The 12,803-nt window shown below is 44.0% G+C and overlaps 1 protein-coding gene across 4 annotated transcripts in view; it reads left to right on the top strand.

Annotated features, from left to right (window-relative positions):
* Window positions 1-12,803, top strand: part of Kif13a (kinesin family member 13A) — a 178,683-nt gene that overhangs the window by 63,494 nt on the left and 102,386 nt on the right. For 3 of the 4 annotated variants that reach the window (XM_048799835.1, XM_048799834.1, XM_048799833.1), the window contains exon 2: window positions 3,029-3,041. In XM_048799835.1, the coding sequence (XP_048655792.1) occupies window positions 3,029-3,041 (13 nt within the window). Of the gene's footprint in view, window positions 1-3,028; window positions 3,042-8,382; window positions 8,506-12,803 lie in introns of those variants that run through there. The other variant, XM_048799832.1, reaches the window with a different exon arrangement.

Raw genomic sequence — 12,803 nt, 5'->3', positions numbered from 1 at the left:
TATTGTTAAGAGGTGAACGTGGGCACATTAACGTTTTTAAGAGTTTACTTATGCAGATAATGCTTCATGAATTGTGCGGCTCCACAGAGGAAGTGGCTTGGGGCTCCACCAAAGAAACACGAGGGGAAAGCATTTGCAGGGTGAACTTGAGGCTGAGCAGAGGAATTACTTGCTTGATTCAAGTTGGAGGAGTTGCCTTATTTGAACTGTCCTGGTTGGAACGTTCCTGGTTAAATAACTAATGCTCAGCCTCTTTCGATTGTCTGGACTTGGTTCATTTTCTAAACGTAGAAGCCCCAGAGCACTGGCACCATCTCCTCCTAGTGGCCTCCTGTTCTTTTTATAGTTTACCTGCATATACGTGAAACCTCGGAACCTTTCATTTTTACATTATAGTATCACATGAGTTTCTATCAAAGAAGAGCAAACTGTATTTGATTATGCTATCAGTACTACTCACACTGGGAAATTTTTTTTTCACAACTACCAAAGATTGATGTTCAACCTCCAGGGATTTGGGTAGCGGACTATGGTTCTGCCTTAGAACCATAGTCCACTTCTGCTCATCACCTGATTGACATCTTAAGAAAGGTGGGCCAGTTAACAAAGCACAGTTGTGATGCCCTCCGAGGCTCCCTCTTCTTTAATGGGACTCCTTGTTCTAAACGAAATGATGACTGCGTGTGGGGAGAAGCAGATGAGCCTCGCGGTTTCCATTTTCCCTGCTACCCAGCCCCCACTCGTTGGTTATAAGCAGTCCTTAAAACACAAAAGACCATCGCAGAATTGTGGTGTTATTACCATATGTTGTGCTTTTGGCATGAAAGGAGTACCCTTTTAAACTACTTAGAAGGCTGAAATTGGATTAGGTTTTCTAAGAAGAATGAAAAAAGCCTATTAGAATGTCGGGGAAGAAAGGATAATTTTTTTATTGGCAGCTAACAAGATCAATGTGCCGATACTGGCTGCCAACCAGCCCTGCTTCCTGGCTGCTGGTGGCAAGTACTGTGTGGCTCTAGTGTGAAGGACACACACAGGAACTCTGGAGAGCTCCCGGGGATCTAGTTAGCCTGTCCCACCTCCGGTTTATCAGGAAACCTTAAAAGGAAACTAGACAATCAGCCCTCCACACCTGTGGGTTCTGCATTCTCAGATTCAACCACCAACAGATCAAAAATATTCAAGGAAAAAAGTGTGCCTTTTTTTTTTTTAAATCTTGTCATCATTTGCTAAACAATACAGCATAACAGCTATTTACATAGCATTTAGATTATATTAGGAAAGCTAGAGATGATTTTAATTATACAGGATGCACATAGGTTATATGCAGATATTACACCAGTATGTGTACAGTAGTTGAGCAGCTGTGGATTTTGTATCAACCCCTCATAGATACCTAGGAACGACTGTGTCTTACTGACATGGTGCATGCCGTTTCAGGTGATTGCTTTGTTGTAACCCAAGTGACATTTCCTTCCTTTGTTAGATAAAGCAAGCAAAGTGAGAAAAGTCCTAGTCAAAAATACAGTGCCTAGGCTGGGGTGTAGCTTGGTGGTAGAGCATTTGACTCACAAGCACAAGGTCCTGGGTTCAATCCCCATCCCGGGGACAAAGTGTGTAGTGCATGAGGTGTTCATTATCCTCCTACCTGCTCTGAGCAGATAGATGCCTGCCACAGCAGTGTTCCACTTAAGGAAATTTTCTTGGCAAAACCTCAGACTTTGTATACAGAATGAAAATTCCTGACCTTTTTAGAATTAAAAACACTCATGCATTTTTTACTCCAACATCTATAAATATTTATCTCGTCTTAAGGGATAGACACACAAATATGTTGAGACTTGCCGGATACCAGTTATTCTAGACCAAAAAAACCTGAAGACAAAAATTGCATTCCCATTGTGCTTGTCCAAGATAATGACGTAAGGCCCAACGGCTTGTTTCCTCTTGGCTAACTCGTGGAATTCCAAGAAAATGGCTTTTCAGCTCTGCCACAATAGGAATTTTGTGATTTTTCTCTGCATTTAGAGATGGAGGATGTCCACCTGACTGTGAGGTCAGAGGGCATTTCCCCTGCTGCTGAGCTCTGCGAGAATTGTCCAGCCCAAGGATGGGGAAAGGTGCCATGCTGGTTTTGCAGGGGCCTTTCTATCTCATGCCTTCTGCCTGGGAAATCTATTGTGTCCCTGTGACACTGTCCCTGTGAGGGTGGAGTAAAGCCCTGGGAAATAGTCATTTCAGTTTATGAATGGTGATGATCACAGTTGACCAAGAATGACATCGGGAGGGCCAAGAACGGGCGTAGGAACCCCCACCTTAGAAATCTAAAACCAGTTCCTTGGTTTCGCACACAGGAAAATACTTACAAGCAAGACAACCTAATATTCTGTGTCTTTGAAAACCTGATCCTCATCCGAGTTCCCTCCAGGTGTGCTTTCAGTGCTTCTGGAGTTATTAACAGGGAAAAATGGTCATTATACAAAGTGTGTGTGTGTGTGTGTGTGTGTGCGCTTGTTGACGGTGAAAGGGGATAACTGGCTTTTAAGTTTCTGTTCTATTCAGAATTGAAATCAGTGAAGATTATTATTTAGAACCATGCTTTTAAAATATATAATAGTTTGTCAAGGAAAAAAATGCATATATATCAATGCCAATTTTAAGAAAAATGTTAAATGTGAAAACTGATTTAAAAGTTTTGGACAATATACAATGCTCATCCATTGCCATTTCTTAGAATCATTAAAAACGCGTCCCAATAACAGTCTGGATCTGCTCTGTTAAACCAGGACAGGGGAGGTTCATGACGCATAGGCTGTGTCTGTGAGCAGATTCGAGAGTCCTTTCCTTCAGGAAGGGATGTGTTTGGATGGGCCTCTGAGCCTCAGGAAGTAGAGTGTTTTGCAGATCTGTGACCATGGTGCTGAATTTACCTTCTGTTTTTTCTCTTTCATTGTTTCCCCTGATGTGGCTGCTGTGTTGACCACCCTCTGTATCTCTGCCGCTGAAATTTTTTCTTTCCATCATTAAGGAAACCTCCCAAGGTAAGCTCGGATGTGAAATTGGGCATGTGTACTGGCTTAGTGTGCAGAAATGTAGGGTCTTTAACTCATTGCAATAACCCACATGTAAGAGCCTGGTGCCGTGGCGCCCTCCTGTAATCCCTTTGAAAGCTGAGGCAAGAGGATCACCCATTCAAGGGCAGCCTAAGACCTAAGGAACTTAGTGAGACCCTGTCTCAAAATAAAATATAGAAGGACTGAGGATGTGTCTCAGTGGTTAAGTGCCCCTCGGTTCAATCCCTAGTTCCAAAAAAACAAAACACATAAACAAACAAAAAAATTCCAAAAACAAAAATCAACATATGCTACCTACCTGTCTTCTTAGGAAGAAAAAAATAGCATTCTAGTTAAAACTAAAGCCATGAGCAGACAACTCATGCTGATAATAGCGCCCAGCTGGAGTGCCTCTCTACCCCACACATTCGTTCTCGGCAGGAGTGCCCTAGTCCTCAGACTGGCCTCTCAGGTGCTTGTTCTGTTTTGTTGATGAGGACAGAGGGTCAGCAAGATTCTCAGGGTGAGTGGGTGGGGACCAGAAGGCAGAAGGACAGAAACAGCATCTCAGAAGGAGAGCGTGTTAATGGTGATATTGACGGGGCAGGCTTTCCTTTCTGTGCCCTGCTAAGAATCGCTAATATCTTCAGAGGTGGCCAGCATCTGAGTGATTCAAGGTTGATTTTGTTGCCAGTGAGCATTCTGTTGAGTTTCAGAAGGACACCTGGCACCAAAAATAAGAAGTGTGACCAGAGCCCAGCCCATGATGCTGATGCGGGCCACAGTTCTGGAGATGAGATTAGGACAGGCTATTCCTACACATGATGAGTGGTCAGAGTCTAAGAGTGCTGGGTGAGGGCGTGGGATCCAGACAGGCAAGGCTTACTTTCCCTTGGGTTATGAAGGAAAATTCAGTTTATAGCTCTTAGATTATGGAAACCCACTAAAATGCTATTTCATGCTTTGTACTTATTTAAGGCAACTTAGGGGAATTATCTTTGGCATTAAGTCTTTCAACTCCAGCAAGGAAGGTATGCCTTGAACAAATGCTCTGAGATGCATTAAGAAAGAGGAAATATGTTGTTATAGAAGTATGCACCAGGCAGGCATGCTGTCCAAGTCTGGGACCAGTATAAATTCTTCCTGAGTTGACAGGAATATTATCCATGAAATTTGCAACCTAGAGAATATCTTTATTTCTGATAGATGCATGCCCCTTATGTAGCCCTTCTTTCCCTTACCACTGGTTCCCAGAAATTTCAAAACATACCATCAATCTCATGATATATTGACTTCTTTCCCCACGGGGGCTGGCGGGGCGGGGGAGCAGGAAAATACTGAACAATTCCATATACTGCTGCTTAGTGAAGAAGAAGAACTGAAATTGAAAAGAGGCACAAAATTGTTTTTGTGAGATCACTATCACGTTACACACAGAAGTGTTCTGGTGACTTTCTAGCCTGTGGCTAGCAACCTCCGTTTTGCTAAGTGTTCTTGTCAAGAGTTTCTAAGAAGTGTCACAAAATTTTCAAGATGAAATTAATGTTACGTTGTCATGTTAATATAGCTTTTAAATATTTAATACATACAAAATATGTGTATTTTAAGTATATATATATGTAGACATGAACTATAAGGCACATCTGGAAAGAATAAAGATCGATTTGAATTCAAATACACAATGCAATAGAATAACATTTAAAATGACACAGGATGTTGCAAACAAACAGGAAAGGAACGATGCTTTTGACCATGCTTATAGAAGAATGGAATTTGTGCTGGTGCTGGTGGTGCATGCCAGTAGCCCCTGCTCCCCGGGAAACTGAGGCAGGAGGATCACTTGAGCCAGGACTTTGGGGCCTGGGCAACACAGACCCCCAACTCAAAAAAAATTTTTTTTAAATTTATTTAAAACAATGTGATTTTGGCATGAATAGTCAGCAAAGACATCAGAAAAGGCAGGATTATTTGATCTAACAAATAATTATTCCAGGCAGGGACAGTTGCTGCACAGATTAGACTCAATCTTGGCCTTCTAATGGAGGTAGGAATACATGCCCACGATAATATAAAATCAATTGTATTAAAAGCCACAGAGACACAATATGTGTGAAATTCATAGGATGAAAGTTCTCGTTCTGACTTTTACAGTGAGAAATGACAAATTAAGAGCCAGGCACAGTGGTACACATCTGTAATCTCAGCAATTTGGGAGGCTGAAGCAGGAGGATTGCAAGTTCTAGACCAGCCTCAGTAGCTTAGTGCAGCCCTGAGCAATTTAGCAAGACCCTGTCTCAAAATAAAATAATAAAAAGGCTGAGGGTGTGGCTCAGTGGGTAAGCACCCTTGGGTTCAATCCCCAATACCAAAAAAAAAATAAAATAAAATAAAAAATGACAAATTAGATTAGGTAATCAGTGTCACCTCTCCTACTGGAAGGATTATTAGAAGTAGAGAAATTGTTTAAAAACCTGTGCTTAATGGCATTGGAGATTTTCTAAATTTAGTGAAGAATTACTAGATGAAGTTCTAAAAGGAAGTAAAAATTTGGATGAACATAGTATTTTGGGTTGTGTTTTTCAAAGGAATAAATGATTTCTAGCCACAGCAGTTTTGCCAACAGTTATGTGAGACCCGGGGGGACTGAAGTGTTAGAGTCCATGTCCTGCCAGAGTGGGGTCCTTGGTAATCTCCCTGTTCTTTTGGTTGATAAAATGGATTGAGATTCAGACTTGGGTTATGAATGAGAAATAAAAGTAAATCAGCCCTCACATGGATTGCCAAGGAGCTGTAAGTTATTTGTGTGATCCAGGAAATCTCACGCTGTAAAATTGGATCAAAGTTCATCTAAATTTTCACTTCCTTCTAGAACTTCATCTAGTAATTCTTCACTACCAGATGCAGGTGCCCACAAGTACTGAGAGAAGCAGGTATAACCCTAAGTCATTCAGGATTCCACAAACATTTTTAAAAGTACAGTATCTGGGGCTGGGGTTGTGGCTCAGTGGTAGAGTGCTTGCCTAGCACATGTGAGGCCCTGGGCTCAATCCTCAGCACCACATGAAAATAAGTAAAAATAAATAAATAAATGTATCGTGTTCAACTACAACTAAAAAATACATATTAAAAAAAATAATGTCTGGGACTGAGGGTTTTGCTCAGTGGTAGAGCACTTGCATAGCATACGTGAGACCCTGAGTTCATTCCCCAGCACCCCCCCCCACACACACACACACAAAGAGCAATCAATATCCAGCACAAAACCAAAGATAAAGAAGATGTATGACAAAATAATGTGACATAAAACAAGAGCTAGCAGAAAAATAAAAAGTAGAAATACTTTTTATACTTTTCCACAAATGCCTCAAATGTTCAAATGAATAGACACAGACTTTAAAATAGATATATTTATTATGTTTAAGGAGATAAAACAATAGATTGAAGAATGTTCAAGAGAACTCAAAATTATACAAACGTTTGGAAAACAACCCAATAGAAATTCTCAATCCGAAAAACCCAAAATCAAAATTAAGGACTTATTATTAGGGTTTAACAGCAAGTAAATCCAGCTGAAGAAAGAATTAAATAACTGGAAGGTAAGTTGGCAGAAAATATTAAAATGTTAAAACAAATGGTGTGGGAACAACTAGATATCCACATAAAAGAAGTAAACACAAACCTTACATTCCTCATAAAAATTAACTCAAAGTGGATCATAGATCTAAATATAAAATGCAAAAATTATGACACTTCTAGAAGATAACAAAAGAGAAAATGTAGTTGATCCTGGGTTTGGTGATGATCATTTAGACAGAATGTCAAAAGCATGTTCTATGGGAGCAAAACTAATAAGTGGAACTTGATTGAAAGTAAACACTCCTCTGCCAAAGACATTGAGAGAGTGAAAACAATCTACAAACTAAAAAAATTTTGTAAAACACACCTGATAAAGGACTTATATACAATGAACTTTTAAAGCTCAGCAGTCAGAAAACAACAACTTGATTTAAAAATGAGCCAAAGATCTGAGTAGACATCTCACCGAAGAAGACTTACAGGTGGCACATAAATGTGTAACAATATGTTCAACATCATAGAGAGAAATGCACATTAAAACAATGAGATGTCACTACCTGCCTATTAAAATGACTAAAATCGAAAAATCTGACAGCATCCAAGCTGGAAGGGTATGGAGCATCGGGAACTCTGGCGAAAGTGACAAGTGACACAGCCGCTGCAGTTTCTTACGGAGCCAGCCGTATTCTCTTCATACAACCCAGCGTCACTTGAGTTATTTACCCAAATGAGATGAAGCATGTCTGTTCAAAATCCCACACAACAGCTTCACTCCTATTTTTTAAAGCCTGGAAGCAACCAAGATGTCCTTCCGTAGGTGTAGGGTAAGCCAACACTAGAACTTCCATGCGATGGAATATTGCTCACTGATAAAAAGGAAATGAGCTCTCTATGTCCATGAACACACATGGAAGGGCGTGTGGCTAAGTGAAAGAGCCAGTCTGAAAAGGCTGTACCATGTGCAGTTCCATCTCTGTGATACTCTGGAAAAGGCAAAACTATACACTCATTAAAAAGACCAGTGGTCCCCAAAGTCAGTACCCACAGCTCACGGGACCTGCTCCAGGACTGTTGAACCAACGGAGGAAGAGGACGAAAGGCAGGGAGGCAGCTGGGCCGGCTGGGGCAGGAGGACTCCCACCACCACAGGAGAAAGAAGGTTCAAGTCCAGCAAGGTTATTAGTCCCTCCGCGATGGACGGAGCCACTTTGCCAGAGACCGGGCTGGAGAAAGCTTGCTGGGCTGAATCCGTCCTCAGGAGGACCCAGCCGCCTGGCTGGCCTGGGCCCTGATGATCCCTCTGTGCACGTCACCCTGGCCTGACCTGGAAGGGGTAGACTCACCATGTAGATCCTCTTGAGGTTGATTTGTGATTCTTCTTTAAATTTCTTATTTTTTTTAAGAGAGAGAGAATTTTTTGATATTTATTTTTTTTAGTTTTTGGCGAACACAACATCTTTGTTTGTATGTGGTGCTGAGGATCGAACCCGGGCGGCACGCATGCCAGGTGAGCGCGCTACCGCTTGAGCCACATCCCCAGCCCCTGATTTGTGATCTTTCCAAGGAACATTCACATAATCTGTTGGAACAGTTGTGGAAATTGTGTCGATAATCATGCGACGATGGCAGATAGTAGCCATCACCAAGCTGTGATGTGCACTTACTTCCTCTGTGATGGGTGAAGATTCAGCAGTTATCTAACAATTGTTCTAAGTGCTGATGGGACTCATCCTGCTGTGGCAGGGGGAAGAGGAGGGAGAGCCACTGACGATGAAGAAGAGATCTGCTAGTTAACAGTGGGGCTGCCGACCGGGCGTGGAGGTGCACACCTGCCGGGTTCTGTTTTCGCGACTAAAAGGCTCAGGGGTCACTCCAGGTAAACTGGGCTGACTGGGCTGCACAAAATAACCCCACAAGAGACAAATACCCTTTTCTTTGGGGTCGCTGTGACGGCCCCTCTGACCTTAAGGGTCCGCAGGAAGAGAGAGCGCGAGAGCATGCGCTGACCCCTTTTATTGAGGAGAAGCTATTCAAATGAGGCAAGGAGTCAGGTTTCAGGGGGCTGAGTCTATATCTTCATGGTGTCCACTGTCAGCAGGTTGACTGACACCTGGGTAGGCCACACCCAAGGGCACAGTAAGAGAAGGGGACACAAGGCACTTCCATGGAACATTCTATCCTAAACAGGGCAAGGGGTTGGATTACAAAAGAACAGGTGAGCGTAGCTTCACCATGGGGCTGTAGCAAGGCACACCCATGCACGAGACACCGTCCCTCGAACCCAAGAAGGGGTGGGGAAAGCTCTGCCACATTTCTGTGACTGAGCGCCTCACGGCCCAGCTGGGGAGTGTGACTCAGTCACATGCAAGGTTGGTCTCCTACACACACCTGTAATCCCAGCAGCTGGGGAGGCTGAGGCTGGAGGATCACAAGTTCAAGTCCAGCCTCAGCTGGGCTTAGTAAGAGCCTGTCTTAAAATTTAAAAAAAGGGCTGGGGATGTAGCTCAGTTGTTAAGCACCTCTGGGTTCAATCCCCACTACCACACACACACACACACACACACACACACACACACACACACACACAATCCTGCTGCTATGGCTGGGTTGAGAATCCTTACACTTCTCTCCAGTATAGGATTCTTTTGTTCCTGAGAGATATGTTTTCTAACTGTTGTATTGGCTTTTAAAAGCTAGACTTAAAACATTTTGTTTAATGTTTTGTGTAATATGCCTGTGTAATATTGCATGCCAAAATGAAAAGGGAAATTTAGACAAAGGTGTGCCGGTATAGGTCGTATTCACCATATCCCAGGACTTTTCTCTTTGATAAGTATTCCATTTTATGAGGTTGTGCTCCTGCCTGGGGGAACATGTATTTCAGGCAGTGTGCATACCTTTTGATACTTTGACCAGCTGCACGTCCTGCAGTGTTTCTGGGAATGAGTTCTGCTTCCCTTAAGAAGAAGAAGAAAAGGTTTTGGGCCAAACATGGAGATGCCTGCTCCATTCCTCTTCTGTAGTTAAAGACAATAAGGAACCTTTGCCACGTAATTGTCAAGAGTTGAAGTAGGTGTGTCCTTCCTGCTCCCTGTGACTGCAGAAGTAATCCAAGGTTTCTGTCCTAGAGGCCCAAGAGATAGAGGGAAATGGCTGCTCAGTTTATCTACCTTCAGATCAGCTTGGGATTTTGGCAGGAAGTGGCACAGAGGGAGCAGGGGAGATTCTTTGTTGGGTGTAAAGGGTAAGTCAGGGGGTGAGAAGGCAGAGTTTTGAGGAAAATGTAAATATCTGCAAAATCACTTTGTTTAGAATCATTTTAACCCAGTTTATTCATTTTTAAACTCATGATTTTTTTTTTTCAATCTTGTGAATTCAATTTTTGATATTTTCCATACTGGGGGATTGAACCCAAGACTCTTTACCACTGAACTACACCCCTAGTCCTTTTTGTTTTTATTTTGAGACAGAGTCTTGAAAGTTGCCCAGGCTGACCCTGAGCCTGTGATCCTGCTGCCACCGCCTCCCCAGTCCCCAGGAGTTTCTGCTCGCCAGAACTCTTCACGCATCGGGGTCCAAGGGGCAGAGGACAGAGCATGATAGAGTCCCAGGACTCCAGAGTGCTCCAGCAGGGTTTTTCCTTTCTTTTATTTGTAAGTGGGTTAGGACCTGCTCCACCTCAAGGTGTTTGATCCTGCTCTTATGTGTCTACTTTGTTGACACAATTGGGAGCTGAAGATATTGACAACAGAGCAAAATAAACTTGCTCCTTCCCCAAGGCCTCATCCTCCCGAAGGACGCATCCTTTAAGGAGATTCGCCCTGTACACCCAAAACCTGCCTTTGCAAAACTTGCTCAGAGAGCAAGGGAAGCCCGGCCCAGCTCTGCCTGCTGAGCTGTGGTGGGTTCAGTCTGGTCTCGGTCGTGACTGCCCTCCCTGTCTGTTGCCTCCTCTGTTTTGCTGATTGAATTTCCGACAACAAAGCACCAGGCCTCTCAGGAAGCAAATTCTGGACGTGCGCCATTCAGTGCGGCAGCCGTTTAGCCCCCTGTGGCTCTGAGGCCTGCGATATGTGGCTGGTGAGAAATGAGATGTGTGGTGAATGTGAAGCCCACGCCAGATTTCTAAAACTTACTCCAGGGGAGAAACTTCGAACGTTAGAGAAATATTTTGGATATTCTGGGTTAAGTGAAATGTTATTAAAATCATTCTATCTCTTTACTTCCAATGTGTGTATGGTGGGGACATTTTGAATGACATGTGGCTTGCATCATCTTCCTATTGTTCAGCTACTCGAGAGCAAACCCAGGGCTGGGATCAGAGGTTGTGCCAGCATCTGGCCTTCAGCTCTGCTGTTCCCTCGCCCCTGCCCCTGTGCCTGCCCAGGAGGGCCGCAGCCCGTGAACTGCGTGGTACCATAGCCTTGCCGATCTCGTTACTGATCCATTTGAGATTCGTTGAGTAGGCAAACAGTAAATAAGGACTTCTTGCGAGAGGTGTCGGGGAGGTCCTGGGGCTCAAGAGGCAGCTGGACTAGGAGTTTCTGCTCGCCAGAACTCTTAATGCAGTGAGGATGATCACTCATCGAGGCCCAAGGAACAGAGGGCAGATTATGGTAGATGTCCCTGGGCACAACTTCAGTCTGTTGCGACTTCAGAGGAAGAAAGAATTCGTAGCAACTCGGGAACTTCAGGAAGCCTTCCAAGCACAGGCAAGGTTTCTAAGAGCCGAATTTAGGACAGGAATCAAGATGGTAGTAAGGGACAGAAACAAGCCAGTAATTGATGTGTCAGGAAGTAACGCACTGCGCACTCTGGTTAGAGTACAAGGCAGGTGAAAGGGACAGTAGTGTCTTAAAAGCTGAGACAGCAGTAGCTTATGGAGGAATTTGGAGTCAGATCTTCAGCTGGTGGGCTATGAAGATCATTTAGGATTTTTGTATTGAAAAGTTACGTGATCAAAACCGCGCATGCAAGAAATTCGCCTGGCTGCAGGATGCAGGATAGACTGCCGAGTGGAGCCATCTACCTTACAGTAGCTGCTTTGCACGAGCCAGCTTATGCTAGGCGATGCAGCAGTAACAACCTTAAACATTCAGTGGCTTGAGACCACAAAAGTCTATTCTCTGTTGTCACATGTCAGCTGAGGTTGACTGTGACTGTGCACCATGTGACTTTAGTCTGGGCTTCAGTCTCAAGGACAGTCCCTGACTAGGACTTGCTATATGATGGGGGTGGGGCACGCCAGGTGGTGGCTGAAGGTAAAGCTGTTGCTCAGAACTGCCAGTCAGACTTTGCAACTGATTGGCCAGAGCAAGTCACAGGACCAAGCCTCTTATGAGTAGGGTCAGGAATTATATTCCCCCTCTTTACTCCAGGTACTAAAAGGTCACATGGCAATAGGTGGGAACAGGCGGTCCTCTATGGGACGGCAGTGAGTAATTCGGAACAGTGATATAATTTACCACACTTTGTCCTAAACCACATTTCAAAACATTTCCCAAGGTTTTATTTATTTTTGTAGGTGCTGTTTCTATCTTTGATGTTTCTCCGGGCTTACCTCCCTCTGCTTTCCTTGTGCCTGGCTGTGTCAGAGCCCATGTCTCCCTCATGGCTTTATGCCTATGGCTGCCTCTAGGTGCAGCCAGTGGGGTACCAGGTTCTCGGGTTATGAGTCCCAAAAGGAAAAGATTTCCATCTCCCTATCCAGAACAGCGAAAGCCTCCTGGACCCTGTAGAGTCCTGGAATCATCCCCCACAGAGTGACCTCCGTGACAGCTCCTTCTCGTGTGAGCTGACTGAGAGTCAATATTTACAGCCCCTGAGCTGCCTTCTTTAGGCTCTGGGGACCTGGGGCCTTGGATCAGCCCAGCCTCCTTCTCTCTGGCTGGGTGTGCTGACCTGGTCCAGAAGGGGAGATGGGCTCATGACGGAAGGTCTTGAGTGCATGCCCTGGACCGACCCAGGTATCCTTCATGGTAGGTAATGTCTGGGTGACTGAGTTTTATTTTTTCTTTTATAATGAGCCTCAGTAGCCATTTGTCAGAGATGGTGGGTAGAATAATGCAGTATTTGCTTAGACACTTGCCTCTTACCTTTTTGGCTGTTTGTTGAAGAAGGGATATTTTGTGTTTGAAAATATTCACATTACCTTTTGAATGTGCTGGTGGAGAA

This window comes from Marmota marmota, unplaced genomic scaffold (genome assembly GCF_001458135.2).
Source record: "Marmota marmota marmota unplaced genomic scaffold, marMar, whole genome shotgun sequence".
NCBI lineage: Eukaryota > Metazoa > Chordata > Mammalia > Rodentia > Sciuridae > Marmota > Marmota marmota.
The sequence above is the reverse complement of the archived record's forward strand: the minus strand, read 5'-3'. Positions and strand labels throughout refer to the sequence as shown.